Raw genomic sequence first — 21,132 nt, forward strand, 5'->3', positions numbered from 1 at the left:
CAAGAGTCTGAAGTCCACCACATGAGTCTAGGCCACGTGGTACTTCTCATAACAAGTCATCCTTAACAAGACTCCTTAGTATTAGTGATGTGCAATACTGCATATTTTGGTATCGATCCGATACCAAGTAAATACGGGCCAATATCGCCGATACCGATACTTTTCAATAAATAAGGTGGATGCGTCATTGAATTGCTAAATCTCAATTAATTTTTTTGTTTTTTGTGATGTTTCCTTTTTTATTATTAAATAGTTAAAACCCAGGACAGAATTAGGACAAAGTTTATAATTAAATGTTTCATAATCAAATTTTTTTCAGATAAATCTTAAATAAAAAGTGCACGCAAACCAGTAAACAAATTAAAACAAACAAGTACTGTTGAGAAACTATAATACAAAAATTTAATTAAAATTCTCACATTTCAATTTCATTTTCTTAACACATTTCAATGATTACATCAAGGTCTTAGCATAATATATACTTTTTGAGTTGGCTAAAGTAATAAATAACAGTTTCAATTTGTTACTTTCAACACTATAACCTGCCTGGATATTTTCTGCCATGCTGAAAGGCCTCTGCCAATGACCTCTGCCTCTGGACTGGGGGTCTTGCAGCAGGGCCAGGGGGTGGGGGATTTCTCTCCTCCTCTCTCCGTTTGTGTAACTCCATGTTTTCTTTTGGATGTTTTTTTTTATATGTTTATATAAATTGGTGGTGTTTCCACTATACCTGACTAGCTTTTTACAAATCCCACATTTTGCTGTTGTCTCGTTTTGGGCTTGAAAATACAGCCACACGGCTCCTCTTCCTCTCTGCCATTCTTCTGTTGTATTTTCTCTGTGTGTGCTGATGAACCTGAGCCGGAAACTTGCTTGTTTGTTTGTTTGTTTGTTTGTTTGCTTTGCGCGTCTAAGTTACGTCACGTGACTCACGTGATGGCGCAACATCTAAACACAAGAGGGGGAGGGGGAGCAAAGTGCGCCTGCTCTGCGCTGACACAGGAGCGAGTCCGGCGACCTGGCTGTTTCCTCTTTGCCGGAACCGCAGCATTGCAAAAAAGAGCGGAACTTAAAGTAAAGAATCGATCTCACCAGGCTAGTATCGATCCGATACCGATACCGACTTGGTATCGATACTATTGATATTTGGATCGATCCGCCCACCACTACTTAGTATAGATGCTGTGTGGTATTCAACTGATGGGTGCAACATCACACCCTCCCCGCCGCATGTGCCGCCTCCACTGTATTGAACAGGGTTTCCCCGCCCTTGCTCGCTACGTAACATGCGGCACATCGATAGTGGGAAATAGAGCGCAGCCACTATCTCCACTGACCTGGATTGAGCAGGATCTCATTTACGTTTAGCTGTGGAGAAGACGCCACCGCAGGTAACTTAGGCTTCTTCTTTTTTCAAAATATCCTCAGTGCATGTAAGATTTGTGTCTGTCACTTGTGTCTCCACTGATGGCTTTGCTACGATGAACATATTTGGAGAACATTCTCTATTTAAAATGACAGTCAGTGCGTACATGCAGAGGTAAACCCTGTCAACAACCTTGTTGTTCTGCTAACGAAAGGAGAACCGTCTGGCATTGTAGGCTGTCGGATAAACCAGGACCTGTCGTCACTACAGAAAATAACTGAATCTGAACGTGGTCTAACGTCGTCCTTGCCGCTCACATTCATATGTCATTCAAAGCTGGAAGATGTAAAGTCTATGTGGCAGATGAATCTTCTGCTCTGATTTCTCTACTGTGCAGATGGAGTCGGGACCAGGAGGCCGTGGCTGCCCGTCACCGCTGCTCCTGCAGCCGCGGAGTTGCAAGAATAGTGCCGGGCTGCTGGACAGACTCCTGTGAGCAGATCATCGTCTACTGCTCCAGGAGTGTTTGAGACACCAACTTGATTAAAAATCTCTGCTGAAATCAACGTCCTCTACATGGACCCGCAGGGCGCGGAGAAGTGGGGCGCGTGGGCCTCAGGGAGAGACCAGAGTATCACGATTCAAGTGTAACTCCACTCAGGCTAATGGTAAGTTATTATGCTGTTCATTATTACTATATACACCGCCTGTGTGTGTGCAGAGGCGTTTTTGCCACAGTGTAGCAGAGGGTATTAACATAGAAATAATATAACTTACCATCAGCCTTAGTGGAGTTTATAATTTGTGATATTGGGCTGTAAATGAATAGATAAGATTTGACTAACATCAGAGCAAATTAAGTTTATAGTGCACACAGTATATATTCTAGTCACAAGTTTAGGGGAAAGGATAATATTTACCAGCTGATTCTCAGACGGGTACAGATATCATGAAAAACCTATTAATACTAAGATGTTTTAAATCACATTGCAGAAGTCTTTATACTGTATGTAGAACGCAGACCAAGGAGAGCGAGCTGTGGTGTGGACAAAGGACACACCACAGGACAGGTAATACTGAGGTTTAAAACTGAATTTGGATTACATTAGTTGAAACTGTTGGCTGCTGTCCTCTCAGAGCAGCTTGCAAAGGTAGACGTCTTCAAACAGGACCACATCAATGCACACGGGGGCACATGGCAAAAATGAGCTATGAACCTCCACTGATCCCCCTGTGTCTCTAATCTTCTGTACATTAGCAGTAGTTTTTGGTAATTTGACAAAGCCAAAATATATATAGTAGAATGCAAGTAAATTTATTATGACATGTAGTAATCCTGACTCAGGATTACAGATTCTTAACCTAACAAACTGGAAATTTGGGGTTTGGAAAATGTGGGCAGTTAGCAGGTGGTCTGTTGGAAGAATATGGAGTTGCACTCTGGGAAATGCAGGATCCAGTGCTTTTGGAGATTGACCCATATAGTCTATAGGATATTTCATATATTTCCTCTGCTGCAAAGGGTTTGACGGTCATCTTTTTTAGCCACTTCCGCACAGCTGACCAGCCCCTGGCCCATTGCTCGTCCCCCAGTTGCTCACTCTGCTTGGTTGGTAATCTTGTCTTATCTGTCTTGCTTGTGTGTTACAGGATTTTCTAAGTTGTACTGATATTGATATTTGAGAGTTCAAAAACACAAGCCAACAGATAAATGATTTTTTTTGATAAGGTTCTTTTGAATTTTTTAATTATTTTTTACTGAGCAGGACATTTACAGATAATAAATAATCTTCTCACAACTCTAGCTGACAGACTATAGAATGGTGATATTGTTTCAAAACATTTCTTTGGGATTTCTATACATTTGTATATTTATAAATCTACAGTGAGTTAATATTGGCTGATGTATCAGTCAGGCTCTGGTTATCATTTAGTGTAATTACCCATGGTTCCCTTTTTAGTCATGTATCTGGTTTATGAAAATTAATTTATACATGTTGGGTCTGAGCAGGTCTTCAACAGGTCTAGACCCATAAAGATCTCTAGTTATACCTCAGTCATAACTGAGTACATACTATAGTGGTCTCTTTTATTATTATATTTATTGTTGTTGTTATTATAATTTTGTGTGTAATGCTTTCTGTTTGCTAGTGTTGTTTGCCCACATGTACTGATGGTTCCAGCTTTGTAGAGCCCATGTCTAATTTCCCCCTGGTGACAATAAAGTAGCCTTTATATCTATTTGTCTTTGACAGCAGACATAACTTGATTTAAAATACATCTGGCTTCGTAGTGAATGATACCAGTCAATTAAAGAATGCCTTGACGAGCACCAATACATATTCAGGACATCCTTGATACTAATGAAATGTTTCTGATGCACTCAAGATAAATAATCCTCAAGAATGCTTAATTTAGCTTGTACACCTTTTTTAGAAATATAGACAGCAGGAAACAAAACCAAGGGATAGAAAGACATTTTTCACCCTCTGTGGATTAATACAACCAAGGAATGCTTCTACCCTTTGACAAATCAGATGTATTTAGGGGCAAGTATGACTATTTTTTAAATAAACTTTAAATAAACTTTCAGCTGTAACACTTGTGAACTGGTTAAAAGCTCCGACACCCTGAAAAAAGATCCTGTCACACATAAGCGCAGAAATCAATTCCAGAACAAAGAAGCCTCATTACAAAATCTTACGTCTTGACACAGAGTGTGGTCAGTCATCTGAGATAAGAGGAGTGTAGTGCGCACTGATCTCTGCTGCCGTGTGTGCATGCCTGTATTTTCTCATTTTAAGGGAACTGCAAAGGATTTATTCAGTCATGCTCCGTCCAATAGATGGCTTGTTTAGTGGAGCATGATTAGAGAGCATGCTGTCCCGGAGTGAGAGAGATGAGAGGAGGAAGACATGACAGTGTCTCTAAAATACAAGACCTCTGAACACAAAGGAAAAGCGAGTTGACGCTGTCATAAAGACGGAGCCAAGTTAGCTCTTGATTTCTGCCTCCACAGGAATCTTCAGCATGAATTATGCACATGAAAGAGTGTGTTCCAGTGAAAGAAAGGAGAGAGCCGAACTGTTAGTTGCCTCTTAACACAGAGGGAATGCTAGACCTGTCCAGGAGATGTACATCACTTACTGTATATGAGTCACTTTCTCTGAGCATCCCCCACATCCCTGCCTCCACAGCTAAGTCATTTGAGCGTTGCTGAATAATATTAATGCACGTAACTGAAAGTGCACTGAGTCCCTATTCAAAAAATGTATTTGTTGCTAATCTTGCTAATCTCGTGGATTTGCCATTATGTGAAAGGACTAAATTTGTCTTTTTAAAATGGCATTGCTCATGTAATAATGTAGTGATAATGTGATAATGACTACTGAGTATTCACATAACAATGTAGTAATAATGTTGTAATAACTACTGAGTACTCATGTAATAATGTAGTAACAATGTAATATTACTAAGTACTTGTGTACTTGGCTATGGCATGACGAGATGTCGTAGATTCTACCTGGGCACCTCTACCTATTTCTCCCATTGTAGACAGTTGGGCCGTAATGGTAGGGAGTGTTGAGAATCTACCTCATCACATAATGCTGTAGCCATCCCTTCAACTGTTGCTGTTAATATACTCATTTAATAATCTAGTAATAATACAGTAATGACAGCTGAGTACTCATGTTATAATATCAACTGAGTGCTCATGTAATAATGTAGTAATAACTGAGTACTGGTGTAATAATGTAGTAACAATATAGTTATGACTACTCTACTACTTATGGGTCAGAACATTTTTTACTTTTTAATATTGACATGCATCACAGTGGGTGTTATCTCATCACAAGATGGTCTCTAGTTCACTTTCTTTCCAAGAAATTCGGTATCAATTTCATGTTTGTGTGTTAAGCAAAACTAGGATTTGTCATTATATCATATATTCAGAGCAGGTCTTACTTTTGTTACTTCAGCCATTGGTATAGTTGAAAGCGATAAGTTTCACTTTGTGAGTCTGCATTTGAGTCACTTGATCCACTTGTGCTTTCAAACATTTTGGTGGCTCTCAATGACTTATGACCAGCTGCAAGGCACATGACACAGATTATCTCTAAATTGAAGGATATTTTCTTCTGAGCAAGTCCATAGAGTGTACACCATATACTGTACAGAAGTACAGTACAGTAAAGGGCATACACATTTGTGGACATGAATAAAAACAGAAAACTAGAAATGATGAATCTTTTTTTAAAGACATTGTGAGGAAAACTGTCCTCCACAATCAGAGCCATTATCCCCAAAAATGATTGCCAATATCCCCAATGGGCTATTTGTCAAATTGAAACAAATTTGTACAGAAGAGTGAGATTTTGAGTTTAAACCAAAATAGCATGCAAGGCTATGATGTCAAAACTCAGAGTAGTTTCTGCACCTTGCCCAGAAAACATTAGAAAGTAGAGTCTCCTTTTAATCATAAAATTAAATAATCTCTGGAGAGATTAAAGTTACAGCCACAAGCATTTTCTGAGGTCACCATGACCTTTGATCCAAATTTTGATTATTTTATCCTTGAGTCCAAGTGAATATTTGTGTCAAATGTAATGAAATTCCTTCAGGGCATTCCTGATATATCGCATTCACAAGAATGTGATGTCACAGTGACCTTGAACTTTGACCTTTGCCCACAAAATTTGATCCAAGAAATTCAGCATTCAAACAAAGTAGTAGATTTACTTTGATGTTTAGTGTCATTGTCTTGCTGCATCACTCAGCTTCTGCTGAGGTTCAGCAGGTGGACTGCCACCCTGACATAGTGTCAAGCTGCTCTGACAAGCAGTGATATTTTTTTTTGGAGAGCAGCAGCTTCTTCTATGGTCTCCATGGTAGGACATCATGCTCACTCCAACCATGTGTTTGGTAGACTCATTTAAGCCTGTTACTAATTTTGCATTCGGCTTTTGGGGTCATCTTAGCTGGATGGCTACTTATAGGGAGAGTAGCCACAGAATTAAATCATCTCAATGTATAGACAGTTTGTTTCACTGTGACTGGTTAATATCTGAACCTTTAGAGATGACTTTTTAACCCTTTCTGTTATATTCAAATCAGCAATTCTTGATCCGAAGTCTGATCCAAGATCTCATTTTTGTGAGGCATTGTTCAAATCAGCAGATGCTTCCCTAAAATGCACAAGGTTTACTTTTCCACTCAACCTGGGGGCCATGTCAGGACATTTCATTGATGCACTCATACTGAAAGATTCTTGGGTAATTGTGCAGGGTTTTGGAAACATGCAGCACTGTTTAACCTCCAGCAGCATGTCACAAGGCTTCATGTAGTCATTCTGACGAGGATGAGTAAGGCTGGTTGCTATGAATCCTGATGGTGTAGCAGTGCTGACTTTATGAAGAGAGGAAACATGATTACTTTCTTTTACAAGCATTCTTAAAGCTTTTTTGTCTTTTACTAGCATTGTTGGTGTCAGTTGCAGTAGCCGGAGCCACAAAGCAGGCTCAGTTATTATTAAAAGAATAGTTCAACATCTTATAGCCAGACATGCTGCACAGATGCCATGGACAAATGGATAGAATTATGTCCAGAAAGAAATAGTTGTAGCTGTAGCATGAACAGAAAAAACTAATCAGATATGACTTGTTAATCAGTTAGCTTTGGATGTGTTGGCATTTAGATGCGTTGGATGTGTTTCTGAATTATGGAAGGTGCTAAAAGTTAGCACTTTTAGTTTTCATGCTAGCTAGGCTAATCACATGCCACCTCCAAACGTAACATATACAGTATATATCCATCTTATCTCATTATCAGAAAGAAAAGAAAACTTCCATAAATGTTAGAACTTTTCCTTTAAACTGAATAACGTGGGCAGACAAATGCATGAACATAAAGTCAAATGCACCAGGACAAGGGTGATTTTTATTCTCAATTCTTGTGCATCTAATATGCAATGACTTCATAAAGCACATTATATTCTGCATTGTTCTCTTTGTAAATTTGTGTCATTCGCAGGATTTGAAGAGAGTGTTGTCCTTCCCACCATACCCTGGGGATTACCTGCATCCAGTGGTGTATGCCTGCACTGCAGTCATGCTGCTCTGTCTGCTTGTCTCCATCATGACCTATATTGTCCACCACAGGTGAGAAGAACATTTGTTAAAGGATTGTTTAACATTTTTCAAGCCTATCTTAATACAATAGTCACATGCCCATATGTATGTTGAAAGGATTATTGATTGATGTAAAGGTCTCATATGGACTGTCGCTTAGTGCCTCAGGCACGTCGTCTATGATCATGGAATCAGTGGAGCTGACATCTGACATATTTTGCAACTTTCCAGGCAGACAGGTTAATAATAATGGTCTTGATAATAAACTTTATTTATATAGCACTTGTCTTAAAGTCAAAGTTACAAAGTGCTTTATTAAAAAATAAGACTATACACGGCAAAAAGAATATGAGCCCAATAAACAATAAAATGAGAACAGTAATAAAATAGTATAAATAAAGACTGTCATCAGACAAAAAAGCTTTTACAAAGAGACAAGTTTTAAGAAGAGATTTAAAAGAGGCTAAAGACAAGTGCTTGAACTATAAGAAATAAGACTGATTAATATTATTTGACAGACCACCATGATTAGCTCTAACAGAGCTGATGGACTTAGGAGGAGCGAACAAATGACATCAGACTTATTGTTGTTAAATTTAAGGACATTTTGGGACAAGGATTTAATATCAGAGGCAAGTTTTGACATTTATTAGGCTGCTATGATCTGTGGGTTTTTAAGGGCATGTATAACTGAGTGTCGTCAGCATAAAAATGGAAAAAACATTATGACTTTGAATTACCTGGCCAAGAGGCAGCCTGTATATGGAAAACAGAAGGGGTCAAAGAACGGAGCCCTGAGGGACACCATATCTTAGCTGATTCATCAAGGAGGTGGAGTTATCCAAAGAGACAGAGAAGGTTTTGTTGGAAAGGTATGAACGTAGTAAGCTAGGACCTGTTCCTTTCATTTAAGCACATGTCTCTAACTGATGTAAGAGGATACTATGATGAACTGTATCAAAGGCAGCACTTAAATTTAAAAGAACTGAAATCAAGCAGCCTCACCTCTGTCTGCAGTTAGCAGTAAGTCATTAGTAACCTTAACAGGTGTTGTCTCAGTATCGTGAAGTGCTCTAAAACCAGATGTAAACTCTTAAAAAGATTATTATTGTTCATAAAAGATATCAACTGAGATGAAATTACTCCTTTTTTTTAGTCCTCACACAACTTCTTCCATTACTTTTGTGAAATCGCCTTTGCATGTGGCTCATCATAATAGATACAAACAGTTGAAGCTTCAGACAGGGTCAGACAGCATGCCCAAAGAAGAATAGTCAGGTCTTAATCAGACAAAATCCTCATCCTCGTTCCAAAGTCCTTCTTTGTGTTTACATCTCTCTTTACTTTACTGACTCAGCTTCTGCCACAACACAGTGCACATTCTTGATTAATTTGGAACAATTTTGTAAAAAAGTTGTAAAATCCCATCTCATGATATTTTAACATTTGTGTAGCCTTAAAACACATGGATCTAATACTCAAACCAGCCTCCCAGGGCTGTATTTCATCATCTCACCTGTACCTAAAGCAATGCACCCCCACCACAGCCCCTTGCATTGTTTTGAGCAGAACTGTTTTCATCCTGAGCACTTGGTATCTCAGGCTGTTTCAGCTTCACCTCAACTTGAGGATTCATTGCAGGATGAAACATTTTCAACATCTTCTCAGTGTTCACATGTGTTCTTGAGATAAAAAAACTGTGTTAATTTGGCCTAACACCAACAAAAAAAAAAACAAAAATAACTGCATACATTTGATATGATTTTTATTCATATTTAAATATTATTAAATATTATCTTAACATTTGACTGAACTGGTGAATGTTTTGGGTCAAAATGCAACAAATTATTGAAAAGCACAAAACACATAATAATGTTTTTATTTATAGCAACTGCCACACTAGTAGCAAGAGTCCACTTCATGACCTACCACCATACTCACATAAATACTGTTGTTGTGACTCAAATGTATTTCATAACTGTAAGATTTCTTTCTAAATATAGCCACACAGTTGAATTATGTCACTCTTTTTCCCTTAAATACTTCTCAATGCCAAAGATGTCACAGTGTGACAGTTCAATGTAGTACATACTATATACATTCACTTTATCAATATTCGTTTGTTTGCTCAAAATTGTTGTAACTTTTAACTCTATTCTTTGTTTGCAGTGTGATCCGCATCAGCAGGAATGGCTGGCACACACTCCTCAACTTCCTCTTTCACACAGGACTAACGTTTGGAGTTTTTGCCGGGGGCATCAATCAGATTAACCTACCTTTTGTGTGTCAGATTGTAAGTTTTTTTTTTTCCCTACTTTATTAGTGTGGTGATATTTTTATGTTGTTTGTTAATTGGTACTGGGAATATTAGTTTTGCAGGTATTTGGTCAAAAACCAAATCATGCTGTGGGGAACATGCATCAAATTTATAGTAATTCATCCAATATTTCACTCTGGACCACTGTCATCCTTAGGGCCGCACTGTGAGTGGGCAAAAAATTATTTTCTTTTCTTACATTTTTAAGTGGAAGTGAATACTTTGTATAAGCTCTGTACAGCAGACCTATGTGGCTGTGCAGAACCACCATGCATTAGACAAAAAATAGTTATTTTTAGGTCAAGTTTATTATGTGATTCTGTATCTGAACTGTTTTGCTGTAATCTAACCAAAGTGGTTTAAATATAATCACAATATCAGTGTAGAGCAGTGCACCAGTGCAAAAAGTTGTTTGCATTTCTCTATACCTCTTTATTTGATGACCTTGCTAATTCATTCAGCCCTTGGCCATTTTCTTAACATGACATTGTCAATATTCGATTAGCAGCATGATTAAAAAAATAATAGGATAGAGCACAGTTTGTGGTATGGTGATTACCCGTCTATCTTACATTCATGTGTTGCTTTTCATAATGTCTGTTTGTGTTAGGTTGGCATTGTGCTCCACTATGCTTCTTTGTCTACCATGCTGTGGCTGACATTTGCTGCAAGGAACATCTGTAAAGATGTGTCCAAAGACCCACTTCAGGACCATGACAGTAAAGGGCTGGCCCAGACTCATACCAAACCAACCATCCTTAGGTAAGCCATAAGATAGTAAGCAAATGTTAATGTACACAATTGGGCTGCACATTGTTCTGATTTAATCACTATTCAACACAGTGTAAATTAATCATAACTGCCTCTCTGGGTTCTATAACAAGCTTTGATAGAACCCAAAGCTTGTTGGAAGCTTTATTGATTATGACGGCTTTAGTGATCCTTGAAATTTGTCTAGAAGTTTGAGCCCAACTATGGCAAATTGAATTGATTGGACATAGTTTAAAAAGGCTTACACCTGTGTATATAAGGTTCCACAATTCACACTTCATGTCAGGACAAAATCCAAACCATGAAGTCCAATCAACTCTCTGTAGACCTCTGTGATAAAACTGTGGTGAGGCAGATAAGGACAAGGCTATAAAAGTTTACAACCACCAGGAGTTCCTAGAGCTGACTGTCCAATGGTCACTCTAACAGAGCCTCAGAGGTCCTCTGCAGAGATGGGAGAACCTGCTGGAAAGATGACCATCTCAGCAGCACTCACTCAATCAGGCGTTAATTGTAGAGTGGCTAGATGGAGTACAAGACATATGACAGTCTGCTGGAGTTTGTCAAACAGCATTTAAAAGAGTCTAAGAGCATGAAGAAAAAGATTCTCTGGTCTGATGAGACAAAAACTGAACTGGCAGAACTCCAAAAACTGTCTGAACACAAGGCACTGCTCATTGCCTGGTTAATAGCATTAAACCCTATAGAGCCTCTTTGGAGAGACCTGAAGATGGAAGTTCTCTGACGCTTACCATATAATCTGGCCAATCCCATTTTGAGAGGATCTATCAAGTGAAGAAGCCTATTCAAGAATGGAAGAAAGTGCCCAAATCAAGATGTGCAAAGCCAGTTCAGACTTAAACAAGAGCGGTGGTTCTCAATGTTGGGTCTGGGGATCCCCAGGGGTCCTTGAGGGGGTTCCAAAAAGGGGAATCATTTATTTTCACTATAATTCCATCCATAAGTAACACAATGACAGAATATATGGCTATTTTGGTCTTGGGTTTCAAACACTTTTTGTAATACAACATCTGAAAGCAAAAAGCTTATCAGATGGGGGACCTTGGGGTAAAATCATAGTCTAATTTGATTAGATACTGGCCTTTGATCCAGCTGTATTTTCTTCTGTCTCACCGTCTCACTGGTTACCCTGCAAAATCCCCCAAGCCCGCATTTGTACTTGATATTTTTGACTTTTTTTGCAGATTTTATCTTGTTAGTGATGGAATCCCTCTCATAATTGTTGGAGTTACAGCAGCATTTGATATGGATAACTATGGCAGCAGGGATGATGCTTTGTAGTAAGTACTCATTATTTTTGAGCACACGTTCACATTTTTATTCATGGTTGAATAAATTAAATGTTTACGTCTCTGTGTGTCTTTTTCAGTTGCTGGATGGCATGGGAACCAAGCCTGGGAGGTTTCTATGCCCCTGTGACTCTTCTAGTCTTAGTCATGTCTGTGTACTTCTTGTGCACCTACATCCAGCTCAAATGCCACCCAGAGAGGAAGTATGAGCTACGAATTCTAAGTGAGGAGCAGCAGCAGTTATCATCCAGTGAGTCAAACCATCACTGCCACACAGACACTGGTGGAGCTTCTGGACCTGCTGGGGACTGTCCACCATTTGCTACAGGTATATCAGTGCTGGCGAATGAGCACTCATTTAAATCTCAGCTCCGGGCCACAGCCTTCACCCTCTTTCTGTTCCTGGCTACCTGGGCTCTTGGGGGATTGGCAGTATCACTGGGACATTTCCTAGATATGATATTCAGCTGCCTCTATGGGGCTTTTTGTGTCACTCTGGGACTCTTTCTTCTAATCCAGCATTGTGCCAAACGTGACGATGTGTGGCATCATTGGTGGGCTTGCTGTCCATCTAAGTCCAAGACAGAGAATGGAAATGGAGGCGGACAGAGCCAGAGGCAGGGGCTTCATCAGCCCCACTGCCACCTAAACTCCCCATGCTTAGGCAAGCAGCCGTTGCTCTCTCCTCACCTTGTGCAGAGTTCTTACCACAAAATGATGCCACCTCCCCAGAGCCCCACACGTGACCACACAGGTCCATGCTGTGTTGCTGTGATGAGTCCTGTTACCACAACCCCCGTCTCCCCCCTCACTGAGCCAATGCCCTCACCACGTCCACAGTCACTTCCTGATGAACTCACTCATCCTATTCTGCCCCTGCAGAGCTGCCTTACTGACAGAACAAAATCACACTCCTTCAACCGGCCACGCCCATGCCTCCAGGACTACCATTCTCACATGGCCTCCACCAGTATGGATGGGAGTATGCACAGCTCCCACCTAGACAGCCCTCATGCTGCACACCATCTTGAAGGCTCACCACTGGTTTCCAACAGCCCACACCCAGACCTCCAGCTTCCCTGCCTCAGTCCTCACTTGGATAAACAGCTGGTTTCCTGCCACAGCTTGCAACGCCAGACCTCCTGCCACAGTGTACAAGACTCAGTGACTTCCTGCCACAGCCATGCACATAACATGCATGACAGCACCACTTCCTGTCACAGCCTCCTCCTGCCTTCTCAGGGGGTCCACCCCAGCCAGTGGCACATCTACAACTCAGCTGATTATTCTTCCACCACAAGCTGCTGTGAGAAACCTGATCCCTTCATCTTGCAGTATCAGCAAGACCCTGATGCTTACAGCTGCATGTCAAAGACAACAGAGAAAGAAAAGGATAATGTCTGTGAAGAGGTGGAGCAGAAAGGGTTCCCCAGAAATACTCTGCCTCGGCAGCATGCCACCGTCAGCCTACGAGGCACCATCAGCCGAAACAGGAGCCTGCAAGAAGACAGCCTGTTTGGTTCAGACACGACAAGAAACATACGAACTGGCCCTTGGAGGAATGAAACCACCGTATAGTTTTCTTATGCTTGTACATGTGAGACCTTACAGCAGCCCTGTAATCAAATTACTCCTTAAGTGTTTGGGCCTCACTGCCTTTAACTTTGCCCCTTAAACTACAGGTTGAGCTTGCAGTGGGGCCTCATATTCTAATCATATTTCAGAACTCTTTATGACAAAGTTATCTTTGTGTTCTACAAATCAGTTTTTATAAGGAATATTCAAGAAAGATTAAAATCATGTTGAATTAATTTTCTGTTCATTGCAGTTTATAGTTGCAGTCAGTATGTATGGCTCTTTATAGCCACAGTGACTCAGTAGACTGCAATGTGAGAGTTTGACCCGCATCAGTTCCAGCTGAGTTTTTTTGGGAGTTTGTATTTTTTCCCAGTGGTTGCATCAGTTGCTCCACATTCCTCTTATAGTCCAAAGACAAGCAGGTCAATAGGTCTTCATGGTGTCAAAACTCTGGATGGGATCAGTTCCATTCCTTCCTCCACACTTGACCAAGAAACTGGAGTTTTTAAACAATATTTCTACAGGATGTGACATAGAAATTTCAAGCTTTCTCCTGTTGGCTAATCCAGTGTTTCCTATGCTTTCACATTTTACTTATTCAGATAGAAACACATTAAATGAATACTCTTTAAACTTCTCAAACACCCATTTGCCCCTTAGCAAAGAAGAGGGAGAATCTGAAGCTTTCAAATGCTGCATTTATAACCTCTTGGCTTTTGGAGTAGAGGTCTTCATGGGTTTGGACCCAATCCAAAACTGACCCATGGGGAAAAATGGAAAAAAATTGATCCAAGGATACTGAGACCTGATCCGACTTACAGGCTTAAAGATAATTATACCTGATCCAATCCAGTATTATGCAAAGAGGATGTTTCACTGATTGCTCCTTTCAGTACTTGGATTAATCTGTTTTAAAAAATATTTGTTAATGTTATGTTCTTAATGGCATTGTCAGACACAATATAATTTAAAATATGAGTTACACATGTGATTTCATTTCAGTATGAGCATGTGTGTGTTTTTTATGTGTGCAATGGTGCATGAATAGGTACATAGAGATGTGGTGTGTTTGTGCTGTATGTATTTGTTTTTATGGGTCACCCTTGCAGAATTTTACATTTATGAATATCTTGATAAAAATATTTATGAAGTCTGAAGATTTTCTATGGAGACACTTTATGTATGCTGCCAAGTAGAGTCAAATAGACTATTGTCTGACAAATATTGCACTAATAAGTACCATAGAAACCCTCACTTGGTGAGATAATAATTCAAAAGAAAAGTGCAATGTGCTACAAAGCACAAACTTTGTACAGTGCCAAAACTATGTGCCAGTTTTCACTGTGATGAGAAACTACACACAAATCATTCTCAACATTGTTTGTAGCATCATACAAACTTGAACTCAGGTTTTAGAAGATCATCAGCAACTCTTTCAAGTTGTTCCAAAAATTTCTGTTTTCTCCAGAGAGGTGTTTATATGTACAGCCAGTTCTATATCAATAAACCAGGCTCATTTTCTGTTTCATAAAGTAGTTTAATAAGTCTGACTTAAGTTACCATGACAATGTATCCCCAAGACTACCCTGGTCCTTGTCAGGTAAGCTTTCAGGTTTGGTTTCACCTCAGGCTTAATCAGTGGGCAGAACACTGAGTCAAATAACAGTGCATGTCAAATTTATCCCAAATTGACATGACCTGCAGTCTTTTCCTATTTTCAACGTATGAGCTCTGAGCTTTAAGGTTTGTATATTATCACAGGCTTAAATTTATGTCCCAGTCTTCTTTATTGTGAATTGATTCGACCTAAACTTCATGTCTCATGTCTGTGTCTTATAGAAATAGCTTGACATACTGGGAAATGATGGATTGATGTGACTCTTATGTCTGTAAAGATCTAGAGCCAGTAGGTGATCAACCTAGCTCAGCATAAATGCTGGAAATGGGAAAACGTCACGCCTGGCTCAAAAAGTAGAGTCACACCCTGTAATGCCCCCTAAAACCACAAAGTCATTTTTACATTTTTGTTTGTGCACAGATTAAAGTGTAATTGTGATCTGTACATAACACACAGACATGATACATTTTCTTATATTCTCAAAAGAAAAGTGAAAAAGCATGTTTCCCCAAAATGTTGAACACATTAGCGTTCAGTTAGCTTTATACAACAGCTTCATCCCGTAAAGTTAAAAATCCTAACCCTTGACCTCAGAAATAGTAATCTCACAAAATAATGTTAAAATAATAAGTCTACTTGACAGCTTTTCATGGAGGTTTCACCTGCATTTGGGGGAAGTCATCAATGACTTGAAGTTGGCTTGGCTGTCATGGGGTTAGCTCGTGATAAACTCTGACCCAACACTACTGAGTCAATTTCATCTGCAGATAAAGACCATGATATATATAGAATTATGTTTGTTTCATATCTGAGCACATAATGGGACATTTTTAGCAAAGATCATAAATTATATTTTGCAGCAAAAATATATTTGAGAAAATAAAAATATATTCTGTGCTCGATAAATGTATTCATAGCTCACCTAGTAGAAGGCATTCCATTGACAAGGCTGAGTCCTCTCTCCCCTCAATTTCCACTCTCTGTCCACGCTCTACTCTCTCAATCAAAGAAAGCAGAAAAGCCAAAAGAGAAATAAAGAAGTATCTATATGTTTGAGTCACTATTAACTGCTTATCTGCTCTCAAACCTCCACAGAAAACAATACATATAAATATTACTCATTATAGGTTTTTCTTTTGCATAATGATGAATTTTTTTTACATTGTAATTTCGCTTGCAAAAAATCTTCCCTGTGCTCAAAATGTCCCATTGTGGACGTATATAGTGCCATAGAGATTCAGCTCTGGAAGAAGTGAGGGAAATGTCCTTGATTTATTGAATGGTTAATTATTATTTTTACCAAGCTTAAACTCCTGGTTTACATTGTTAGGCTTACTTAATTTGCATTAAACCGTGCTTATCTGAGCCATCTTCATGAACCTCTTAGGTTCATGGTATTTAGTGGCATATAGAGAATTTCACTCAGATTAATTCATCCTTACATTTTATTCTACTTTTACGCCATAATTAAGCCTTCGTATGGAAACTGGTATTACATTGAAGAGGGATGAGTCATATCACTGTTATATATTATAGGTTAAACATGGAAGTTCACTCATGTCACATGTATACTAGTTTGCTTGACCATGTGATCATCAAATGACATTAAACTTCAGGCTGACATTGACAACTGTGTGATGTGTTGTTGTGTCCCAGTATTGCGACAGCTCAAAGCATCGTCCCAGGCCAGGGACAGCTATTTAGTGTTGAAATGACACCAAAGGATGCTGTCCAAACATGAGATCATTTTAATGTGGCATTTTTTTATTTGTCATGTCTATTGTGGATTTAAGCAGTGTAAAGAAACAAGTGGACACCTTGTAAGACAAAATGAGTATATGAGCACTGTGTGTTGTCTGCACTAGAAATAAAAATGTATTGTGAGTCACTGTACGAGTCATTTGTCTGTCTTTGTACAGGGTCCTAGATACTATCGAGGTTGAAATTAGACATAAGTAGTTTGCAGTGAATTGGACCCAAAGCCTTGTTTTGTGTCATAATTACAGACACTTATACTGTATATTACACAACATGTAGAAAGTAATTAATTACATTCACATTTTAATGACAAACGTCATATACATAAATTTGTTGTGTTTGTAATTGTATTTTATCATTCTGTACTTAAAATATAATGTATCCTTTAGTACATTTATATTTACACATTTTGTGAAGATTGCCTTTTTTTGTTTGTTTTTAACAAAGTAAATAGGTTACAGTATTTCGAAGGAATGACGTAAAATGTGCTTCAGACGTTCATGTTCCCCTCAGGATGAACTATAACTTTGATAATCACCTTTCTTTTCTGATATTGTAATTTGTCCAGTACCTAACTTTATGACTTACACCTGCCAAACTAGTAACATTCCCATCAGCCGCAGCTATACATTATTTTCTGGCTAATTAACATATCTAAGATAGATAGATAGACAGATAGATAGATAGATATGACAATGATGTGATGAAGATGTATTAGTATTTAGCTCAAAACACCCCTGTACCTAAGTAAGGCCTCACAGATCTGTTGGTTGCATTCTGTTTCTGTATCATAGACTATATATAAAGATGGATGTAATCTCGGTGACATCACCCATAGGGTTCCGAGAAGCGATTTTGAAACTCAAGAGTGGGCTGCTACACCGTCACCATCTTGGTAGTGTCCAACTGCACCTTACTCCTGGCTAATCTGGCTAAAATTGGACTAAGAAGTGGCGTGTGTGTGGAGCCAAGACTTCAGTGCATACCAGTTTGTGGCAAGTATATGCTCACCCACCTGTTACTCAAAGCAGTGGTCGCACCCTCAATAATGACTTTAAACCTTACTAGAATTTATCTGTGGGGACTGACTCACTTTTGGAGCCAGCCTCAAGTGGTCATTTGAGGAACTGCAGTTTTTGGCACTTGGCTTAATTTTTCAGCCCTGGAGGTTGCTGATTGGGCTGTATACATGGACATATTTAAATCCCTGCAGACAAGTGCAAATGACAAAATGAAATTAGGCAGACCCTCTCCACCACACATACAGAAAGTAGGGTTTAGATGTGCATTCATGGAGAGTAATAACCACTGCTTTACTGCTCTACTAGCTGGAATCTGTATTTTGATTGTTTTTTATGATAATAATAATTTATGTTGTAGGCTATGTAGCATAAAAAACAACCAAGCGAATCCATGAACTTGTTCTGCACAAGCTGTGTTTTTTTCTCATTCTGACTCAGTCACAGTCATATTCATAACAGTTTGTGACTAATCATTTGAGGAGACTAATCACTTCATTTTTACAATCCAAGGCCGACAATGCGTTACAGTTAAAACGGTTGTGTCCATAAATCAGCTGAGATGAAAAGTATGTAGTCTATTCCAGTGTTTGTGTCTCAGCATCTCTGATGACGATAATTCTTCATGTAGAGGTCTCCTCCATCCATCCCATCCCCCACACAGTGCTCTCCTCACAGCCACAGGCCACTGGCCTGAATCTCTTCAGCAGCAGAGAAGTCAGAAAAATTATGCATATGTCCCTGATATGAACATGACCTATTTTGAAGGCCTACAGAAGCCTGCAGACCTGGCTGTGTTCCTGCTGTCCTGGCCTATTGCATACACCCGCCTACATGACATGTTGTTAAAGATTAAAGCTCTTAAAGCTAATTTAATTTTATGAATATAAAATTCTACATAATTTTTGCAAATTTGCTTCACAAATGTCCAGTCTCTCTGCTTGCACTGCCTCCACTGTGGACATGCTTCTGCAATTTCTCAACCAGAAGACCATTTTTCTATTCTTTTTTATCAGACCATAAAATTTATAATAAGTGCATAGCTTCTGTGTTTCGTCATTTAATTTTAAATGGATTCCCTGTGGATTGAAATATTTAGGCAGAATTCTAACACCATTGGCCAGACTAACAGTGATTCATACAACCCTGATGGAGTTTTTGTTCAAAGATGTGTCACTTTGCTTGGATCAGGAAAACTGTGGCTTCCTCCTAGAGCCGGGCCTGTAAGGGGAGTTTGCCATCAATCATCTAGTGGCCGGGTGCAATGTAAACCGGGTGACAGTTGGGACCTAGATGCGCCAATCCTGGGCATAGTAGACTGATCCTAAGGACATGGAATATCACCTCTCTGGTGGGGAAGGAGCCAAACTTAAACAGGAGGTGTACTTGTACCAACTAGATATAGTTGGGCTCACCTCCACACATAGCACTTATTCTGGATCCAAACTCCCCTGGGTGAGCACTGCTGTCTTAGACTGCAACTGCAAGTTGCTGGGAGAAAAAATCTGATTGTTGTCTGCGATTATGTGCCGAAAAACAGCTCAGTAGGGGCCTGGAAAGGATACGACCTAGGCCAGGGGTGCCCAATACGTCGATCACGATCGCGATCTACTGGTCGATCGCAAGAGGAGTGCAGGTAGCAGGTAGCACAAAAATGTAGATCGCACGGCATTAGAAGAAGTAGATTCTACTTCCTTTAATGCCGTGCGATCTACATTTTTTCCTCAACTTCATTGGGAGTTCCGTGCGATCTACCTGCACTCCTCTTGCGATCGACCAGTAGATCACGATCGACGTATTGGGCACCCCTGACCTAGGCACTCTAATCCTTTTGGGGGACTTCAGTGCTCACATGGGCAATGCTGGGGCAGGACTGGGAGGAATGGCATACCTGATCTGAACCCAAGTGGTGCTGTTAGTGGACTCCTAATGGATCAACCATAATGAACACCACAGTTCATAAGTGTACCAGGTACCATAACATTCAAGGCCTAAATGTTCAACTTTGTGGTTGTTTCATCAGATCTGTGGTTGCATGTCTTGGTGACCACCTTGTAGCACAATGAATACACATTAAATGTTCTCAAGCACAAACAATGACATAATACATCTATGTATTACTGACTTACAATGTTTTCAGGAGGTATCAGCCTTATGGCCACAGATGTGGACACTCAGTACACATGCACAAACTCTGTAAACATCACATCATCATCATAAACATCATCATGAATCACTCAACTATTGACTTCAGTGTGACCATTGTATTTTACACTAGTCTATAGTAACATTCAGAAAGCCCCTCTTTAACAACGGTGGCCGTTATGTGTATTACCAGAAGAAGAGAAAGGGGCAGTCTACCCTTCTGTCACTGCCGACCATGTTGAGTTTTGAATGCGACTAGTTAGAACTGCAGATGAGACGAGCGGTGACATAATGGCGAGCTAATGGAGGGAATGTCTACTGATGGTCTGATGCCCTGGACTTATCTGCTTGAACATGTACACAGCACTCTCTCACATGCACATCAATTTGCAGGCACACAGAGAGGTCCGGTAAAAAGACTAACAGGGATGGTAAAGACTTTGTGTATTTTTTGATGGTCCACCAGGATTTGTCCCAGTAATCCCAATGACCAGTCTGACTACATGATAGTTCACTAGATAAAATGTTAATATGTCTCTTTTAAATATAAATAAATAAATTGGAAATAGAAAATACTTGACAAACTGTCCAAAATAAGGGATTCTGATGTGCAGGAAGAGGGGAAAACTGATCGCACCACAGCCACTTTAACTGTGGCATTGTGTATCATTAGACTATTTACTTCAAAGTGTTTCCTTGAAATATTAGCTGGCTATGTTGTGCAACATTATGTGTTTTCCTCTTGTTTTATCTAGTAAAACCAAACAGGAATGTGACCAATGTCAGGGGAAAACTAGGGTCAACATCAGCTGATGGCCATATTACATTTTAAAGCCTATTTTAAAAAAATATAACATTAGTCAAACTATAGTCTTGCATAACTAGACCAATCTCCACACTTTCTTTCAGCACAGTGCAGGAGCTGGAGAGTCAAATATAGTCTAAAATATAGTGTACAGTGTAACTTCAGTGCCCTCATCTATCAACATGTCGGTCAATCACAGTCTCATGCATCAGCGTTGTCAGACCCATTTTCTGCTGTGCCCATTTCAGAAACAGTAATTTATACCGTATACAACTGATGAGTCCAAACCACACCCATTCATCTCTATTAACTTGCTG

The 21,132-nt window shown here is 39.5% G+C and overlaps 1 protein-coding gene across 2 annotated transcripts; it reads left to right on the forward strand.

Annotated features, from left to right (window-relative positions):
• Window positions 1–899: 899 nt before the first annotated feature.
• adgra1a (adhesion G protein-coupled receptor A1a) lies at window positions 900–13,932 on the forward strand. Of its 2 annotated transcripts, XM_071463106.1 has the most exons (7): window positions 900–1,391; window positions 1,764–2,034; window positions 7,397–7,524; window positions 9,664–9,787; window positions 10,422–10,573; window positions 11,788–11,883; window positions 11,973–13,932. In XM_071463106.1, exons 2-7 carry the CDS (start codon window positions 2,032–2,034, stop codon window positions 13,468–13,470), a joined length of 2,001 nt encoding a protein of 666 aa, XP_071319207.1. In that variant the 5' UTR covers window positions 900–1,391; window positions 1,764–2,031; the 3' UTR covers window positions 13,471–13,932. The 2 variants fall into 2 exon arrangements, with proteins under 2 accessions (XP_071319207.1, XP_071319208.1); XM_071463107.1 differs by lacking the exon at window positions 900–1,391 and having other exon boundaries at window positions 1,407–2,034.
• The last annotated feature ends 7,200 nt before the right edge of the window (window positions 13,933–21,132 follow it).

Source organism: Trachinotus anak, unplaced genomic scaffold (genome assembly GCF_046630095.1).
Source record: "Trachinotus anak isolate AG129_WGS33_773 ecotype Australia unplaced genomic scaffold, CSIRO_AGI_Tana_v1 ptg000025l, whole genome shotgun sequence".
In the NCBI taxonomy this organism is placed as follows: Eukaryota; Metazoa; Chordata; class Actinopteri; order Carangiformes; family Carangidae; genus Trachinotus; species Trachinotus anak.

What these genes read in the sequence shown, in the direction of transcription:
- adgra1a (XM_071463106.1), top strand. An exon ending in ACCAAACCAACCATCCTTAG is followed by an intron (nt 10,574 to 11,787) that starts GTAAGCCATAAG and finishes CTTTTTTTGCAG; the next exon opens with ATTTTATCTTGTTAGTGATG. An exon ending in AGCAGGGATGATGCTTTGTA is followed by an intron (nt 11,884 to 11,972) that starts GTAAGTACTCAT and finishes TGTCTTTTTCAG; the next exon opens with TTGCTGGATGGCATGGGAAC.